Genomic DNA, 20690 nt, shown 5'->3' with positions numbered 1-20690 from the left:
GGTTTTGCAAACATGTGTATGTCTCATCCCAGTGCTTTGTCATTTATCTAATTAGTGCCTGGATAGAGTAGAACAAGTAAGAAGTAGTTTCCTGAATGATTTCCCATGAGTAATCCGTAATATTTCCATGATTCCTCTTCAACATGCTGATGCATGAGTGCTGTGTGGACATTCAGAAATACTTTAAACATGCTAGGTTGGAAAAAGATAAACTGTCTTGTGCTACTTAGAACACCCTACTATAGTGGAAGGCATAAACCCCAAACCACAACTATGATTTCTGCAACATCCATAGCTGAGTCCCATTTATAGGCTGTAACCTTTGGGATGTCAAGACACCTTCCATCTTCCTACTTGATGTGTATCTACACTGAAACTTTCTGAAAAATAACCAAAATCTTTTACACTGTAAGCATCAAGCGCCTTACTGAACTAAGCAGAAAATTCTTTTGATGTTAACCACCCTGTGGAGGCACAGAGAGAGACCGAGATGGAGGTGGAGCCTAGGTATTTACTCTCTGATCTTGAGGCTGATCTGGTTTGGTCTCTTACCTGGAGCAGTACTTCTCTTCTCTCTTGGCCTCTCTCTCTCTCTCTCTCTCTCTCTCTCTCTCTCTCTCTCTCTCTCTCTCTATACTGTCCATCTGTATTAATTCATCTCCATTTCTCTCTTGAACAAATCTATGTCAGGGGCCCTAGGGATCATTTGCCTCTGCATTTGGGAAATCAGCTTTTTTGCTGTGTGTGGATTTGGGGACACCCTGAGCAAATCACTGTTCCTGATGATACAGGAGACTGTGTCAACACTTGAAGTGCCAACATCTATCTGACAAGGTAAATGGCTCATCACTTGTGGCAATATATGATGACAAGATTGTGATTGTCTGACAATGCTTTGGTGGAAAGAGGTGGAGCTTTGAAAAGAATATGTTCACAGTTAAAAGCAAATGAAAATGTTTGTGACGGTGGTTGTATTTTCCATTTTTGTTGAGATGGCAGGTTACACTGTTTTCATTAGTTCTTCACCCAAATAGAGAGCTCAACACCTTAAAATACACACGCTGAGTTATCATCTTTGCCAGCGCACAAAAAATGATTTTGAGAACCAAACTGTTTGATTTAAAGAATGTCGCAACCTGTTTGTGTTACATAAGGCATTGACCGGGATCAAAGCGCTGCCACACACCAAGGGCTCTTTCAAAGAGGCTTACAATGGAAAGCTCTCGTGGCAGCGACACAGAGAGGCCTGGCTTCGTCATTGCAGACTTCGCTGTTTTTGCAGCCATGCTTGCCGTTTCACTGGCTGTTGGGCTCTACCAGGCCCTGAAGGGGTCTTCCCGTCAGGCCAACGTGGATGACTTCTTCACGGGTGGGAGGAGCATGTCTGCGGTGCCTGTTGGACTCTCGCTGTGCGCCAGCTTTATGTCAGCGGTCCAAGTGTTAGGTGTGCCATCCGAGGCCTACCGCCATGGCTTGAAGTTCATTTACATGTGCGTTGGGCAAAGCCTCAACTCAATCATCACGGCCTTCTTGATAGTCCCTGTCTTCTACCGTCTGAGGATCACAAGCACCAATCAGGTTTGTTCCCTCACCCCTTCAAGCATTAAAAATAGCCACTGCAGAGAAACAGGTGCAATGGCAATGTGTGCAAATACTTTTGGAGGGAAATGTTTGAGGGGGTCATTCAAATAAATCATGATCAAACAGACATTAGGTCTGATTGTCACTAGGTACAGGCGTAATGTGAAGGTGAAGAGTGAGAATGATAAGAGAGAGGCTCTTTCATGTAATGAAAATGTGGAGAAGTCCTACACATTCCTTGTGAGCTGACCATCTGCTCGTGTCACAGTATCTACGAATGAGATTCGGCAGGGGGATGCAGCTGCTCGGGAGTGTACAGTTTCTTGTAGCCACGGTAAGGCACAAATGCCGACACACAAGAATCTCACATAACACCGCCCTTTGTGATTAATACAAATTCATGTTTGTGAGCCCTTTGTCAGCTCCAAATTAAGGTAATGTAAATCAACAGAATGACTGGGTTGCACTTCAATGTGTTATAAAATGATGAACTCACAAGTACAAAGAGTGCTTATGTTCTCAATGCAGCTGAAGTAAGTACTACATATAGAATACAAATAACAGGAAGGGAACTGATTTGTTTAATTTGAAACTGGACCCATGACTGAAAGTGTAATTAATCGTACTCCATTTTTTTATACAGTTGTTCTACACAGGAATAGTGATCTATGCACCTGCTCTTATTTTGAACCAAGGTAAGAGAGAATCCTAGTCATGCAAATCTGTCAAGGTATTGTTCAGAAGCATCCACTGTTATAGTATGCTGAAAGCATGTTAGCTTGATTAAACACAAAAAGCTATCACATTGTTAACGCCCGTCATTTTCAGTACTGTGACTAATTTTTGGTGTGAAGTCACTAAATGAGAAGAAAGGTAATAATGGTCCATCTTTTGTCTCACAAAAATGACTAACTTACTTTATTAATGGTTGAGAAATTGAATATTACTTTCAGTGGTCAATGGCATTAATTTTGAAAACTCTTTCTTTCTGTTTCAGCCACTGGTTTAAACATGTGGGCTTCCCTGTTTTCCACTGGACTTATCTGTACTGTCTACACCACCATAGTAAATACACATACACAAAATAGAGAGTATCACCTATATGTCTAAGGCCAACTTTTATTTTCATAGTATACAGTATACAATTTCTGGAAAGAGTGAAAACAGACCCTTCAGCCAATCAGCCCTTGAGGCCACTACAAAATGCTCTTGACCCCTATCTGAAGATGGTATACAAAATAAGACAGGCTGAACCCTTGTATGGTCTATGAATTTTACTATTACATAATCCAAAAATGAGTATTTTGAGTCTAGACAACTGTAGTGTTTCAGCGATAAAGATGTGCAGTCTCAATAGTGGTAAAGCCAGACCACACTGAAAAGATCTACATAGCTAGAAGAATCATTGTTAAGAATAATGTTTATTTGCACAAAAGTGCTCTGGTCACATCATAATCTGTAGTGCTAATATGTGTGTAGACTAATGACTGTTTAATGCAAATAAAATATAATTACGATTTATTTCTGTGAAACAGGGTGGGATAAAAGCAGTGATCTGGACAGACGTGTTCCAAATCCTGGTCATGCTGTCTGGCTTCATAGCCATCTTGATCCAGGGCACTGTTGCGGTGGGAGGACTTAGCAGGGTATTTGAGATTGCCTACAATGGCTCACGCCTCAACCTAAATGAGTAAGCTGTTGGGACTAACTGACCTCACTTTTAAGTTTGATCGCCATGTCGGAGAGTTGTTCCATTTTGGAGATAAGAACTTGGCTTGTCCTTGTCCTTAGTCATGGCTGAGAAAATTGAATGAAATTTGTGTTTTTTTGTCACCTAAATGTACAGCCCAGATGATATTTGAACCATTGCAGTATCAGTATCATTTGCTTATATCAAGAAAGTGAGGGGAGGAAACGGGTGCTTACAGAAACAGTAATTTGCTGATACCGTTTTCCTCAGTTTTGATGTCGACCCACGAAAGCGCTACACCTTCTGGAGCTTGACCGTGGGGGGCACACTGGTATGGCTATCCATGTATGGAGTGAACCAAGCACAGGTGCAGCGCTATATTTCCTGCAAAAGTGAACGGGAAGCACAAGTGTAAGTCTTAAGGCACAAAACTCTGATCTGGGGATTGTATAATTAAAGGATTTGTAAACTACAATATAATGAGTGCATTATACCATATTTCTCCTGGGTTTTGTCTTGTCTTTGTTCATCTGCATCCTCAGGGCCTTGTTTGTTAATCAGTTGGGCCTGTGGTTGGTGGTGGGCAGTGCTGCCCTTTGTGGAATTGTCATGTTTGCACTCTACTCAAACTGTGACCCTCTGGAGGCAGGTCACATACATCAACCTGATCAGGTAATAAATAATATAAATCTTCCCTTTTGATATGGTTGTTATTCTAATTTGTAGAACATCATGATACAAGTCACGGTATAGCAAAACAGTTGTCATATGTGTTTGGTACATTTTTAAATTATAAAATTCATCTCAATTTTATTTATATAGCGCTACAACAATAAAATGGTCTCTAGGCGCTTTACAGAGCCCAGTGCCTGAACAACCCTAGAGCAAGTACAATGGTGACAGGGTCAAACTCTGGAAAAACTCCCTGGAAGAAACCTTGAGCAGAACATCACCACATAAGGGGGCGGGGGGGGGGGGGGGGGGCATCTGCTTGGAGCCGGCTGGGTAGAGAAAAGAACTTCCAAACCAGTTTATATTCAGAATACTTGTCAGGAGACTTCAGTGGGGATTCCCAGACTAAAAACAAACAGACATACAGTTGCCCAATACATCTGCAAAATTAACAGTCAGGCAAACTTAGTCTATCATGTTATGGGATTGTGCACATGCTTGGAGCCGGCTGGGTAGAGAAAAGAACTTCCAAACCAGTTTATATTCAGAATACTTGTCAGGAGACTTCAGTGGGGATTCCCAGACTAAAAACAAAGAGACATACAGTTGCCCAATAAATCTGCAAAATGAACAGTCAGGCAAACTTAGTCTATCATGTTTTGGGATTGTGCACATGTGTACCCTGTCCAACTCAATCAGTCATGATTCTTCTTATCTATTTTGGAACAGTACATGCCTTTTTTTGTCCTGGATATTTTTAAAAACCTTCCTGGCTTTCCCGGCCTCTTCTTAGCGTGTGCATACAGTGGGACACTCAGGTATTTACCAACTTCATGTCACATGTATTGCATCCTGCAATGTCTATCACATTACAGAGGTTACTGTACATTGTAAGGACTGCACTCTGCGTTTACTTTCCTTAGTACCGTCTCGACCAGCATCAATGCCATGGCCGCTGTGACCATGGAGGACTTGCTGAAGTCGCATTTGGTCAACACATCACAGAGGGGGCTTGTTTTGCTCTCCAAGGCATTGTGTGGGTCTGCTTCGAGCTTCTGTCTTCAAAACAAACATGCTCAAAGTATTTACTTAATATGTCAAAATGTCATTGTCAGTTCCTAGAGGTGTCGTATGTATGCAGGCTATTTTTGATCTGTCAATCAGTCCAATGTTACACCATTGCCCCATGTTAATGAAACATGGGGATAGGAATTGTTTTCAGTTCAACTGATTTTCATCATTGTGCATTCCAGCTCTAGTCTATGGTATTGCATGCATCACTGTTGCTGCACTCTCTTCCATGCTGGATTGGGGAGTTCTTCAGGTATGTTCATCAGTGTTTATCATTTGCATACAAGCACACACTGTGTAACTTTGTTTAATAACAATGCTATGTGAATAATGTGAACAAGCAAATATTGTCTTGGCTTCCTGACCTGCTGACTGTACAGCAAACAAATTGAGCTCCTGAATCCTGATCCCTATATACTTCTCTGTAGGGCTCTTTTACTGTCATGGGGGTGGTCAGTGGTCCCATTCTGGGTGCTTTCATATTGGGAATGTTTGTGCCAGCAACAAACAAGCCAGTGAGTATGCAAAGCTAGAAGCCAAATGACACCACATCAATCACCACATCAATGTTATCTGTTATAAGAATGTATGTGTCTCCGGAGCCCAGTTTAAACTTGATAGGTATGCTTGCATGTATGTTAAACACGTGCAAAGTTGGCCCTCATCTTCTCCATCAAGTACTAACACAATGTGTGGAGAGACTGGATTTTGGCGTACATTTCCCCTAAATGCATTCATTTTATGTATCATTCATTCATTTGATGAATGTTAGTCATTAGAATTCAATTAAATATATAACTCTAAGCTTATTTTGAAGGGGTGATATTTTTGGACAAATAAAATGCTGCTTCACACATTTTATTTAATCCAGCTGTGGTGTGTTGTTTTATGCAGGGAGTATTTGCTGGGGTGGCTGTGGGATTTTGCCTTTCTGTGTGGCTTGCAATTGGATCCACTCTTTATCCCCCTGCTCCGCAAATGATGGGAGTTCTGCCTGCCTCCGCAGAACACTGTTTGTCCATAAATACAACAGACAATAGCAGCCGGACAGAAGGCATTCATTACATCAGGCCACCACTCTACTCTGAACCTTATGGGTAAGGCACCAGTGAGTCGAGGTACAGATTTTCACAAGCATCACCGTATTAAACAAAAGACAGGCCTCCAGTGATGTCTGAGAAATTAAGAAATAAAACAGTATTTACATAAAGATTTACTTCTGTGTTTGCTCTTTTCATTTCAAAAAAAGGTTAAATGACCATGGGCATGGGGCATTTTGTAACAATCTATGATCATTTTTATCAAAGTACCACTGGTTATTAGAACTTGTAAGACGTTTACATACATGTTGTGTACGTGCCATCATGCCATGTGTTTGTTTACAGTGCTGGAGGTGTTCAAGACTTCTATTCCATGTCTTACCTATACTTTGGGGCCTTAGCAACAACTGTTGTTGTATTGGTTGGACTTGTGGTTAGCTACATAACAGGTGAGATGTTACCATAATGGTTTAACACTATGAACTCTTCACTGTGCACCAGTGCACACTTTAGGTGTAAGACATATCTTTGAACATAAATACAACATAACATTTCCTGAATGTTTATTCTGATGGATTATAATCTTGGTAATAATGATGCAATGCATTTCACAGGGCCAACTAAAAGAAATACCATCAGTCCAGGGTTATTGTTTTGGGATCTAGAGAACAAGAACACTGAGGTACCTTTCTTAAGACACATCCCAGAACTAGCGTTATAACCCAATAACTATACCAGCGTTTTAGCATAATGTCTCCTCTACTCTGATATCATATAAATAGTGGAAATATTTCATGGGTCATTTGCTTTTAGTTTACATGCATGGATTAAGGTGTTCGAAAAAATTGTACTTTTAGCCTTTTGGTGGGAAGCCATACAAATCTTAAAGCATCATAGCAGGATGAAGATTTGTAGAGTAACTTACATGTGCCACAGAATAAAGTTTTAATACTATAATTCCATAATTTTACGTACTGTACTCAAAAGTGATCATTTTGATTTCACCACAGGCCAAACTGGTGGTGCAGACTCCTCAAATTGTCCCCCTAAGACCCGTTGCTGACTTGAAGGTTGATGAGGAAATAGCGTTCTCACAGCAGTCCTACGAATGATCTATGTAGGTTATAAATGAAGTTATAAACTATTCCTTTAGGCTTTGAGCATAGCCGATGCACTAAGATCTCATGCAGCTTAAGATAAAAAAAATGTTGTATTGTGCCCACTGTCCTAAGGATCATGACTTGGTTATTATTGATTATGTTGCTGCTTTTGTAACTACATGTTATACAGTCACAATGAATTTAAGTTGTGCGTTTAATGGTTCTTAATTCTTACCCCTGACATCAATTAACATTGTTTCAGTTTTGACACAAACATTTGTTTTTGTGTCAGAACAAAAAATAAAGGTACCATTTTAGTTACTACTACATGCCGCATGACTGCCTTATGAGCTCATACTGATGTTCACTGGTAAAGACAATAACACTGAGAGCTTTATGTCTTTCAGTTTTACTACAAGTATGCCAATAAATGCCTCCATTATTTCATTATGCCATTTACATTATCTTCTTTGTTATTGGGTGACCTGTCCAAAAACATACTGCCTGTTTAAGAACCTGAAAATAAATTCTTAGCCATCTCAAAGGCCTTTCGTATTTTCTTCTGAATTCGTTTGAGAGAGAGAGAGCAGGGGTATGGATAGCCTACGAAAATGTCACCACCTGGTTAGTGTAATCTCCTTCAATTGTGAATAACAAGGCTGCCATTGGCATCTCAATTTTTTACCAGTAGCTGAAATTAATCTTTTTGTTCTGCATGAACACCTGTAGATGGGTATTATAAAGATGACAAGACGACACCTGGATGAATTTCAAAGTTTAATTAAAACACTCCTGTCTACGTATGTTACTCAGATAGCGAAAGGTAAATAGGCCTACACTTCATCATGGACACTGTCAGTAGGATGCAAACTATTTAGGCCAATATTGGTGGGAAACTTTTTCACAGGCAAGACCTAAGTAGTAAGCGACATGTTCAGGCAACATTCGACGACTTAACGGGTGGAAGTATCGGAGATAGGCAACTGAACAGAAATTCACAAACTTTAACATTTGTTTCTTGAAGTGGCATCTTTTGCAACCTTGAGCCTGTAACCCAAAGTTTGACACGTGGTTGCCCTGTATGACGTACAAAGGCCCCCTTCCAAAGAAAGACATTACGGATTTATGATGTCAATAAGGTTTGTCTTATGGTCATGGCGTGTATTAGTGTTGATTATAGCCTAGGCCTTGTTGGCATGTCCCCATTCATCCGCGGCCCTGTTTGAATCGTCCTCTCCTGCGACTGCACAATCCAACCGTTGGATTTCTGGAAGACCCACATCATTTTGGTTCAGTTTATCGAGAAAGGACAGCAAAAGACGCTTGTTAAGGTGATCCGTAAGAGTCCTTCCTTCCTCTTTCACCTGGGTTTCGGCCTGTTCACATTCAGGCACTGGCTGGTCAGTCGTCTCTGTTGAAACGTCTGAAGCAACATGGGGCAAACCGTTCAAACACTCACTGCCGTGGCAGTCTTGGTCACTGACTTCATCCAACGTCAAGACTTCCTCCGGCTCCATCCGTATGTTATTTAAACTTGTTTGCAAAACGACGTTTTCTAGTTCTTTGAGTCTTTTGCTATGACCATTACATTCACTAGAGCTAGGCTGACTGCTAGCATTGTTCATCTGAAAATCCTCTATCTCTCGGGAAGACTCCATCTCGGTGCGGTCTTTTCCTCGTTAATGACGTCACGAAGTAAATATTCCCGTGGTCGTAAAGTCACAAGGCTTTTGTGAAGTGACAGTACATTGGGACAACTCTCAAAGCAACACATCACAACAACAGGTCTTACTACCAGTATCAATAACCAGAATGAGTGTAACCTGATCGTAAGATGTCTTTTTATGCAAAATGCATGGTAGAAGTGCCTTATGTAAAATAGATAGAAATGTAGAGTTTGAAGCACAAGGCATGCAAGGACACACAATGATCAGTTGAGTTGACCAGTGACCGTTTATGCTCTTGAAAAAGACAACCCTTAAGAATAGATAGAGTGTGAAAATGACAACAGTATGTGAATGGCTCTCTGTTGTGGTGTTGCGTCATTACAAATCGTCATTTGACACGAAGGACCCAAAACAAACTGCTGTACAGCTAACGTAACAGGCTATGCTAAAGCAGAGCCCAGGCTGATAGCCCACTGGAGGAGGCTCATACAGGAACGTAATTACAGCTGAGGTACAGTGCATAAATGTTTTCCTATGTCATTCTGTATGTCTTAAGGGCTCATCCCATAATTTCCTCGCCGACAGGCAAAGAATGAGAACCCCTAACCAATCTTTGAGTGAGTGAAAACCGATTAAGAGCTAGCTAACCAGTGTTCATAAGGCTAACGTTAAATATGTCTAGTTCATAATGCTATGTATGGCTAGTTTCTAGGTAGTGCAAGATGAGGATGGACATACTAGCATTTAGGTTGGCTATCACGAAGTTGTATAGGTTAGGTTATAGATAGCTGGTTAAGTTCCTCTCATTTCCGTTACTGATCGAGAAACCAATTTTTGATAGAGAATGTCATACGCCTGCAGGCAAGTAAAACAAAACGAAGCCACACACTCGTACTGTGACTTCATAGCTAGCTAGTTAATGCTACAATAATGTCAGTGATGCATTTAGGGCTAGCCTGTTCATCTGAAACAATTGGTCAGTTAAACTAGCTTCAGTTCCTATACAGCCTATGCTACTTATTCTTCTCGAACTAAAGGTAACAAGCTTGCTAGAACAGTGGATATGTGAAATACAAAGTAATGTCCGATTCATTTAGTACCAGGTGACTCGAAGCGCCATGTCTTTTGCAGCACTAAGCTAACTACCGAGAGAAATAACGCTAGCTCACGACTTTTAACATGAGTTACTTGATTTTTAACCCCAGGTAAAGGGCGTGTGATTGCGCTGGACCTTCCAAACCATTTAACTATATCAGTACGCTTTCAAACTTGCAACGCATGTAGGCAGCATGCAGTGAACAAAAGGTAGCAAGCGAGCTAGCAGTTTGGTTAATAAGAAACGCTGTGCCAGCGTCATTTTGTCTCTGATTCATTGCTTGCCTGTCATACCGAGTAAGCAACTGGGCTGTGAAGATTCAGCATATCAGTGAATCTTTTTATTTATATATTTAATATATATATATATTTTTTAGATTGTTTAACTAAGCCATACATTTTTGTATTTCGACTCCCAAACCATTTATGCAACGCCAATGTTAAGGGATGTATTGGCTAAAAAGCGTCCTATGCAGCTATGAGTCAGTATAACAGAGAGTGTCATTGACTGCTGGTATTAGGTCTAATTGTCTTTAAAGGTGAAATACGTAGTTTTTGTTGTTAAAAACAAATGTGCTTTGAGACGTAATGTAATTTTGTTTAGTTATACCAAGAAAAGGTGTCAAATTCCCTTTGCAATTGGTTGGGAAACAACCTTACCTAACCAATATAACAACCACACACAACTGCCTGGTGACAGTCGCAATCTGTGCCACATATGGTATACTGCATTTGCAAAGGCTCTCCTTCATAGTACAACTTGCATTTGTCTGTAGCCTACAACTGCTAAACACAACAACATGACTGCCTTACCATAGAACTTGAGCAGCTGGATATGACAACAAAAACAACAACTGAGCTCTAACCCTACTACCATGCTCTGATGCGTACCCCCACCGCGGATAGGCACTAACACACAAAAAAAATAATTAACATAGCAGAACAAAAAACAGTACTCCACAGGAAGAGTTGTGCTGGGCCTTACTCTGCTGGATCACACTACCTAAAGGAGCTTACCAAGTTACACAAGCGAACACACAAAAGGAGCAATAACTCACCGAACCCCAAAGTCCTGCCAATCCCAAATAAATCCAATCCGGATGAGATCAACATCACAGGACGAGCCCCCCAATTTGGCTCGTTGTGAGAACCCAACATAAAAAGAGAGACTGACATAAGCTTAGACTTTAAAAACGTACAATAATTTATTAAACCGACCACAACACAACATATTATTGTGCCACTGTTCTGCCAAAGTTGAATCACTGTAGGAGGTCCAGAGACATGTTTATTTTGGTTAGCAAAAACTACACGTTTCACCTTCAATGCCCATTATTTGGAACTAATTTGATCACACCGTTTGGTGTTTTGTGTTTGTTAGTCGACTGCATTATATAGGAAACCTATATTGAGATCAAGCCCTTCGACAAAAGGGGATGACTTCTTGTAGATGTAAATTTTGATGCTGTGTAGTAGGTTTACACTGTTGTGGTCTAGTTTCTTTCAGCACTGGGATATTCTTGGGGATGCCGAAGAAGTTCCAGGGCGAGAACTCCAAGTCGGTCACTGCGCGGGCCCGTAAAGCAGAGGCCAAGGCCGTTGCAGATGCACGCAGGCAGAAGGAGCTTGAGGATGCGTTATGGGAAGACAACGACAAACATGTGATGAAGAAACAACAACGCTCGGTAAGACCTGTGTGCTCACATTGCACACAGCATCAAATGTTTCCCCTTTACACAGTCAGTAGCCTACTGTGTGTGAACATTTTAATGTTTTTGAGTGCACACACTGAACAGACAGCTTAAGAACAATGAGGAGCAATTAGCTGAATATGACCAAAAAAGTGTAATGGATTAGAGTTGTTGACTGCACCATTTTTTATTGTGAAAAGTACAAATCCATGACTCACTAAAGTGGCCAGTATGGTTGACTGATGCGTGCACCAACGGTGACGTCAACACCGTGTCAAAACATTTTATGTCAGAGCTTGGTGCAAGTGTAAGTTGCTGCAGTCTTCTATATGCGATAGGTGTTGCTGCTGAGAAAAATACCATCTACACCGCTGTAAAGTAAAATGTGCCCAATGAGCACAGTGGAATGTACGTGACCGTTAACCAGCCTTAATTTGTGGATTAACTGCTCAAAGCGGCAATAAGAAGATGTAATGTGACAAATAGAGCACAGTGAAATAGCCTAGGCGCTATGACATGCTCCTGCATTGAAGAGTCATACAGATGCTGGCGTAGACGGAACTGCGATTCGTGTCTCCAGCTCGTTTATTAAGCATATGTGCCAGCCAAACGTGCCAGGTTACAAAAATTGGGAGATGAGCAAAAAAGGAGACTATGTGAAGCGCAAAGTTTAAGTGTTCTCTTCACGTTTTAAGGGAATGTTAAGGCCAATGTATGTGTAGTCTGTGTGAATACCAAGTGAGAAGAGGAAAATGGTTAGTAATGCATTCAAAACCTATGACCCTACTCTGGGAATCAATTAACATTAACCCTTGTATGGTGTGGCGGAGCAAACTACCAAATAACCATGAATATATATCCCAATATGTCATGTTCAGTGAAAATAACAAATCAATGAACAATTGGCAAAGGTTAAACAGTCTTATGCTTAGCTAGGTAACGGTTATACTATGGCAGCTGTAAATGCCCAGTTACTATATTGGAGTTACCAGTCCTTGGGGGAAAGGGTTGTGCTGGCAGATCCACAAAAACACAAAACTTACACAAAACATACATATATATATATATATATATATATATATATATATATATATTACTATATTACCAAATTAAAATGTAGAATGTGCATTGTGTATTGCCACTCAGGATCCTTTTCAACTCCCAGCCCAGAGGAGAGTCATAACTTTAATTATTATTATTATTATTATTATTATTATTATATATCTTTTATTATGGTGGGCAGGAATTACTTGTAGTGGTCCTGAATACAGCGGAGCTGAAGGATCCTCTGACTGCTGTCTGACCAGTAGCTCGTGTAGGGGATGTGAAGTCCATTATGTTGAGCATTTTTCGCAACATTCTTACCTCTAAGCATCTAGATGGGCTTCAGAGCAGAGCCATTATTTTCTTATCAGCTTGTTCAGTTTCTTAGTGTCCCCAACAGATGCCTTCAAAATGTGTGGGATGGCAGTGCCATGTCATGATATACTCAAAGATGTAAAGTTGATGTCATGCCACAGGTACACACGAAGAAGTAAAACAATTGTACATGTTTACTTACTATTAGACACACCAATATGTAGTGATCATTCAAGAGCCTTGCATTTGGTTTCAAAGGGCACAGTACATATTTGTAACCACATGATGGCAGCATAGTTCAGTGTTAGAGCATATCAGGTGCAGATATGAAGTAACTCCAGAGTTGAAGTGCTGATGGTTAGTGGAATCCAGGTATATACTCTTGAAAGTCATAAGGGAAAGCTTTCGATCCTTATTTGTGCCCTTTTGTTTCAGGAGCTATTTGGCTGATTTGAGGTAGGCATGTTCTTTGAACCTCAGGTCTCCATTGATGTGCTGTTAAAGTCCATCACTTGAAAAAATTCCTTCTCGTTCTTTTCCTTTTTGGCCTTGTTCATTATCACACCCTCCAACACATGGTTCATAGAGTTGTTACTGATGCAAATGCACCACATCACATGGTTCACTGGCTCAGCTTTGGAGTTCTGAAAGTTCCTGTCACCCAAGGGCTGTCCTATAGTGAATCAGTCACCTCTTGTGCTAGCCCCTGTTGGCAACACTGTACCATTTGCTGTCCTCAACCCCTGCTCTTTGACAGTGATCTAAGTGGGCATGCGGTGTCTGGCAACTCCTGCCTCGGGAGCAGACCCTGGGAACTTGCCAAGGTGAGTGCTATGTGGGCAGCTTTAGCTCTGAACGTCCCCTGACCGGTGCCTCAGATCACAGGACACTTTGACTGCTGCAAGGGGAGACATGGAGGCCACTGGTGCCCAGCTGTTGCACCCCCAGCAACCCACCCCAACCCTCCCACCTGCCCTTGCGTGGTCATCAGAACTGTCATCCAAGTCAGTTTCTTTTTCTCCTTTCTTCTGGTGTCACGGGAGGCTCCTTTTACATACTAATCAAGCTGGGTTCCCAGGGAGGGCCAGTCATCTAGAGCTTAAAGGGTAGATGATGGGGGTGTGAGGTTACACAGGAAATTAAGCTCCATCAGGGCTAAAAAAAGGAATAAGGAGAGGAAGGAAGGAAGAAATGAAGAGAAGGAGAAAGAGAATGAGAAGCCTGTCATTATGAGAACGGGAAGGTGATCTGAACCTGACAGTCACGCATTGTGATTGATGACCAGAGAAGACTGGCCTGCCAGCTGATCCCTGCCACTGAGATGTGTGAACTCTCTTGAGAGATAGAGAGCAATGGGGTTTTATTATCTTTCCTCTCCTACTCACGGTCACCTCGCGCTTCCCCTCCTTCACCTGCTCATTTCTGTCTGACTTCTTTTTCTTTATGGTGGTTTGTCTCTTCTACCCCCCTCACCCCCCCCCCCACCCCAATATGTCCTTTCCTCTTGCTCCTCCCTCTCTCTTCCCCTTTCTCTCTCCCCTACCACACAGTCCTTTCTCTTCTTTCCCCCCTTGCCCTGGTGTCCAAGTTGCCTTTGCTCCTTACCCCGATCCCATGCTGTCCCTTACATGCATAATTCAGCCGGTGCGGTCCCGCACGGGCACCTGGGGTGAACGATAGCACCGCAGGCCGCCCCGTTCGCTGGGCCACTTCCTTAAGTGGCTGTGGTTAAAATGCTAAATCACACCCTGTTCCTGGGACTTCGGTTACAGCGCCGACACCCGACACCAGGCTTATCGGAGCTGCAGCTCGCTCAAGCAAGCGTGTGGAGGGTGCCGTGTGGTTTTGCGTGTTACTCTGTTAATTACATCGCAGTATATCATTGGCCCACATGTGAGCCTCTGCCTTGCGGTGGTAACCTTAACCAGGGTGCTCTGTGTTGGTGCAGGCTTCTCTCTGACCTGATTCTTCTTTTCCCCTTCCTGGTCGTTCTTTTATTTTGCTGCTGTCTGTTGCAGTGATTCTCCTGGATGTCTGGTCTGTCGCTCCCCCTGCTAAAATATCATTCTGTCTGGAGGGACAACCATGAGCAGACTGATTGTCTGTCTAGACCTGAGCCTACCAGTTGGGGACTAGGGGATTTTGAAGTAGGGATGGGAGGTGTGTGTGTGTGTGGTGGTGTGTGTGTGTGTGTGTGGGGGGGGGGGGGTCTGCGTGTGTGTGTGTGTGTGTGTGGGGGAGGGGGGGGGGGGGGGGGGGGGTCTGCAGGGGTTGTCTAAAGTGTCTCTTCGATTCTGTTGACCTGGATTTCAATTCTCAGTGCAGGCACTCCAGTGTAATCAAAGCTTGTTTGGCTGTGCAGGTGATCTTCACCATCATGTCTTTTAAACAAGACCAGTCTTCTGTTCTATCCTGTGAATCTGTGGACCTGAATTTAGCACTTTATTGGCCAGACGTATCTATCAAATTGCTGTAGGACCACGTGTAGTGCACAATCCCACCATTTGTGTATGAGTATGAGGATGTGTATGAGGTTTTTCATCAGAGTTTCAAACACAATATACACACAAGTTATGCACATTATCTTCAACAATCTGAATGTAAATGAAGTCCGTGTAAAATCATGTGCACATGAATGCATGTGATGTCCACTCCCACAGTTTCACAGGGATTTCAGCCTGTCAGGCTGCTTAGTGTAGGCCTGCTGGCTGTTATTACAGGTAGCACTTCCCAAAAATTGAATCAACCAATCACGCTGGCCTGCACACAATTACTAATTTAGCAATGGATGTACTATACCAAGTCACTACAGGTAAGCAAAGCATGGTGGTAGAGAGAAAGTTACAGGAACTATTATTGCAGTGGTTTCCTGTTGTCTCCCAGTTCTTTTAAACCCATTCTAAATGTCTGCCCTCATGCGTACAGTCATAGGCTGAATGAGTTCTCATGCACTTCTCCTGTGATGTTTGTCTTGTGTGCAGGAGGACAAGGAGAAGAAACGGCTGGAGGCCCTGGAGAGGAAGAAGGAGAACCAGAGGCTTCTGGATGAGGAGGACGTCAAGACGAGGGGCAAAGCTGCCAAGGAGGAAGCTGCAGCTGCAAAATTGACACGGGCTCAGATTGAGGACAGCCTGCGCAAGGATCAAGAGCCGAAGCCACCAGAGGCCGTAGAGAAAGGTGAGAGGATTTAACTTTATCCATAGTACATGTACATTACACCTGTGTAATTATTTAGATTTTTCTACATTTCTCTAGATTTTGAAGTAGTTTATCAACTGTGTAATTATTTAGATTGTTCTACATTTTTCTATCTAGCTTGTTACACTGCACCTCTTAACTCGTTCTATTGCTTTCTCTATTGGTACCCACTCTTCACCTTTTCTGTATTTGAGGTCATTGTAACAAAAATGCCATTTTTGTTTGTAATTTTTAGACTGGTGTAAATTGATTGATAAAGGTATGAAGCCCTTAAGTGGGCGTTCATCAAATCTTCTTTTTTAGAAGGGTCAAACAATTGGATCCTGTTTTTTTAATCAAAGTGTACCCAGTAGGAAAATGACTTCTGAATGTTGCTGAATCAAGCAGTTTTATTCAAGGACCCCCCTCAAGCCACTTATCCATCAGGCACCTTTTAATCTGCCCCCTTGCTCACTCCCCACAGAGAAAAGTCACCTTGAGACGCCCTTGGAGGAGAATGTGAACCGGATCATCCCGGAAGAGGGCTCTGTCGAGGCTAGAACCATCGAGGATGCCATCTCTGTGCTCAGGTACATGGTTTGACCTTGTCCAGTGTGGAGTTGGTGGTATGTGATTAGTCAGGGTAATTGTGCACACTAAAAGAGACTCTTCTATGGTAAAAGTGGGAGTGTGAAGTATGCAATGAAGGTTACAGTGGTAGTATGCAGAGTAGCAGTGGTGGTAAATCTGACAACTTTGATATTTATTACCTATTATTCAGAATGTGAGTATACAGTTGTTAGTGTTTTGTAAGTGCACTTCTCCTTGATAACCCTTTCCCCCATAGATGGAAGATGTGGATGGGTCAGTAGAACCATTTCAAGAAAGCATCCATTTGTGTTCTATTTCTGTAGCACTAAGGAGGAGATGGACCGCCACCCAGAGCGGAGGATGAAGGCAGCCTTTGCCGCCTATGAGGAGGCCAACATGTCCCGCCTTAAGATGGAGAATCCCAACATGCGTCTGTCGCAGCTCAAACAGATGCTCAAGAAAGAGTGGACCAAGTCCCCAGAGAATCCTCTCAACCAGCGCTTCTCTACTTACAACACCAAGTGAACTGCCAACCAACCAATCATCCAACCTACCTATCAGGAAACAGTGGCAAAAATGATGACTTAACAAGTACTATTTAACTATGCACACAACATCTAAAAATGAAATCATCCCAATTGACTGTATTATTAAAATTCCCATAGATTTCTAAAAGAGGTTGCATCTTCACTGAAGGTTAATCTGATACAAGTAAACTGATCACATATCTCTACAGCATCCACCCCACGGCAATAAGGTCAGCAGAGACATTTTTTACATACACTCTCTCTCTCTCTCTCTCTCTTTCTCTCGGTCTCATTCAAATCAGCAGATATCCCTGTATTGTGTAGGAATAGATACCTAAATTACTTACTAACTTGCGTCATATTGGTATCCAGTGGAAATGCAGAGAGAGAAAGAGAGACAAGCAAGACAGGTGACGGACCTCATCTATTCTTACATGACACACACAGTATACTATATACTTCACTGTCTTTGAGGAAGCGCTGACTCTGGATCATCACGCATGTCCATATCACTTGTTCTACTTCACACAAGGAAAGATATGGATGTGCTGCTGCCTAACAACCTCCTCCTTTGGAGATGCCCGTCATGGTTGTCAAAACAATAAAGCCCTCCCCCCCCCCTCCCCTCCTCTGCAGGTTCTCTCTCACCACTATGTGGGACTCTCCACTCTATCCATAACATTCTCCCTGCAGTATTTCACAGTCAACCGGGGACTTGTAAATATTGCAGGGGCTTGTGTAACACTTGCGTTGCATTCGGCCACTTTGGACACACACACACACAAAATAAAGGAAGAAAAAAAAGACATGAAAGGAAATTGATGACCTTTTTCCATCTCGTTGGGTTGATGTGGCAGAGAGTTTCCATTCAGCGAGCTTTACAAGCCTGCGGTCGGCAGGTCTGCCATATGCTGGCGTTAGTCGTGCGCACCACCCGGCGAGATCCATTTGTTGGGGGCATCTGGAGAGCGGCGCTGCTGCCAGCACTCTGCACAAGGCTCCCCCCTCATCATCTATGTGCATCACTCGCTTCAGGTACTCCAGTCCCGCCACAGCCAATCAAAATACAGAAACAAGGAGAAAAAAAGCATTGAACTGCATTAAAAAGATAATAAAATTACCGATTAAGGTAAAAAAAAAAAAAAGGATAAAACCCAAGCGGTATTTATGAACTGGGGGAAAAAAATGCGTTTAAAGGTAGGTGTTTTGTGTGCGAATTGATTTAACTCGTTTTTGCTGGTGCTAGTGTTTGCTCTAAAAATGGCTTGATTGAAGGTCAATAACTAACTGACCTTAACATATGGCACCTGTATCAAATGTGCTTTAAGGACATCAGGGTCGGTGAAAAGGAAAAGAGAATGGGGTGGTGGGTAAAAAGCATCCCACCTTGTCACTCCTCTTCCCCCACCACTAACTGTCCTCTTCTTTTTAATTAAGCCGCCAAATCAATAATGTCCTTCAGTTGGGGCTCAAATGGATGGGGTCCCCTTTGAGGAATAGATGGCCCATGGATAGAGATCAATGCCATCGTGTCGGGAACCTCTCCTCCCTCTTGGCCTGCTCTACATTACTGCAGGACCACACCACTTCATCTCCAGCTCAGAACATCATCACCACAACAACAAAACAAGGGCATTTCACCATCTCGTTTTTTTCCCCTTCCATCTTCCTTGCTGGGATCTGTGTCGATGGCAAACATTTTTTCCTTTCTCTTTTTTTTTCATGGAATGGGGAAGAGGAGGGGAAGGGTTGTCAGGGTACCATCTACTGAGTAATAGTTGCAAAAAAAAGGAAGCGTTTATTCAGAGGATTTGCCTGTGGTTCTGGCATGTAAATGCCTCGTCCCCCCCTTTGATCACTGCCAGAGTGTCCATTAGTTTGTGATGCCTTCATACTGTGGCTGAAGCACATCCAAGAAGCAGGAATAAGGAATATTCATCGGGATGTTTTAGTTCAGGAATGCCTTAATTTATTTATCGTGCAGTGATTTAATCCATGGACTCACACAATAAATATCGGTGGAGTTGAATATTCATAGAGTTTGGTGATTTTTTGTTTAACACATTCTGCGTCTGTAATGAAACTGACTTTAAAGGACAACTAAGCCAGCATCTTGTCAAGAGAGGAATACCTGCTCCCTTACGTTGACTGCATCTCTTGGAAGCACCAATAAAATTGAAACCGGTATCATCTCATCCAGCAGAGTTGTGTCTCATTTGGATGCTTATGGTTGAGTGCATTTGGTATGGCATGGTGACACTTACCTCACACAAATCACTACAATGTGCCTGGCGTTCAAGCAGAGCAAAGTGTTGACCAGGGTGACCTTGGTCTTGGAGTACTAGTCAATATGACTTCAGTGTCTTGAAATGGATGACGTGATCGATCAGGTACATGTGTGTGTGTTTATTTGCTCTGATTCTAAACTAAATGTTCCAGTATTTGAGATAGACTTCATAGGCCCATACTCACTCATCACTGGAAACCAGTACAAATGTGTGACTCCATTGGGAACGTTTATTTGCATTCACCTGGATTTAACAGACTTAGTTCAGTAATATTAATTTGGAGAATGAGTCTCAGACCTCTCAGTCTGTTGACCTGAAGTGATATAATTAATTAAGGCATTTTTTTCCCTTGCATTAATACTACCTGTCCACCAGCTCAAAATTTAAACTGGTTTATTATGACTTCCGTTGATTCAACTGTGCTATTTATAGCTCTTTGTCACATGAGAAAGGAGGATTGAAACATTGTCTTAAAGCAGGCTTTTTAAGATAAGGCTTTTCAGCTTGTCTGACTCAACAATGAGGTGCATATAAAGAGACGTGTAAGTGAATTGCTGTGATGTGTAGGCCTACATAATGACGTGCTTGAAGTTATTCCGGTGATAATGTGCTTTGATAAATGACAAGCTTGTGTAGCAATTGACAGGTTATTGTGGAGTTACATTGTCTTGGTAACACAATGTATGAACAGGTTTAAGGAGGACCCTAACTGTTCTCTGTCGTGTGCATCTTGGCTTCCTGAGGAATTTTATTTTGATGACTTTCACAACATCGCGGTTGCCCCCCGAACAATCAGACAAATATTTCACACTTGGGTTACATTTTGGGCAAGTGCAGGAGACACAATATTAGAATGTTGAGAGACAATTCGCCAAAATCTTTTTACCTCCGCTTTTTAGCTTGGCTTCAAGAAACTTTATTTTATTGACATGCTAGTGTCCTTGCTAGGACGCTACCCGAAAGCAAGCCTGGAAGTGTGCATGAAGCAAGGGCTGTTCCCGGCTCTTCCCAGCACTGCACACAGGGGGATGCTCGGTGGTACGATGGCAGTGCCAAATGCTCCCACGCTCAGATGACGCAGTAAAAATGCCGGTTTGGCTAGTTCTGCGAGTCTCCCGCAATGTCCGCGGGCTTTTAGCGG

At 42.4% G+C, this 20690-nt stretch overlaps 2 protein-coding genes across 2 annotated transcripts; both read left to right on the top strand.

Moving 5' to 3' along the window:
- Positions 1 to 1212: 1212 nt before the first annotated feature.
- On the top strand, positions 1213 to 7583 carry slc5a5 (solute carrier family 5 member 5; the record flags this gene model as incomplete). The annotated part of the gene is made up of 15 exons (XM_080832304.1): positions 1213 to 1578; positions 1850 to 1915; positions 2225 to 2276; positions 2579 to 2646; positions 3117 to 3271; positions 3542 to 3682; positions 3814 to 3943; positions 4673 to 4761; positions 4867 to 4979; positions 5197 to 5267; positions 5443 to 5529; positions 5909 to 6111; positions 6400 to 6503; positions 6669 to 6736; positions 7065 to 7583. The coding sequence occupies 15 exons, from the start codon at positions 1213 to 1215 to the stop codon at positions 7164 to 7166; spliced, it is 1815 nt and encodes a 604-aa protein (XP_080688430.1). The 3' UTR covers positions 7167 to 7583.
- A 1627-nt stretch (positions 7584 to 9210) lies between these two features.
- ccdc124 (coiled-coil domain containing 124) lies at positions 9211 to 19456 on the top strand. Its single transcript, XM_080833389.1, has 5 exons — positions 9211 to 9332; positions 11414 to 11601; positions 15948 to 16143; positions 16628 to 16733; positions 17058 to 19456. Exons 2-5 carry the CDS (start codon positions 11443 to 11445, stop codon positions 17257 to 17259), a joined length of 663 nt encoding a protein of 220 aa, XP_080689515.1. The 5' UTR covers positions 9211 to 9332; positions 11414 to 11442; the 3' UTR covers positions 17260 to 19456.
- Positions 19457 to 20690: the final 1234 nt, after the last annotated feature.

The sequence above is a fragment of the Sprattus sprattus genome, assembly GCF_963457725.1.
Source record: "Sprattus sprattus genome assembly, chromosome: 2".
Classification (NCBI taxonomy): Eukaryota; Metazoa; Chordata; class Actinopteri; order Clupeiformes; family Clupeidae; genus Sprattus; species Sprattus sprattus.
The sequence above is the reverse complement of the archived record's forward strand: the minus strand, read 5'-3'. Positions and strand labels throughout refer to the sequence as shown.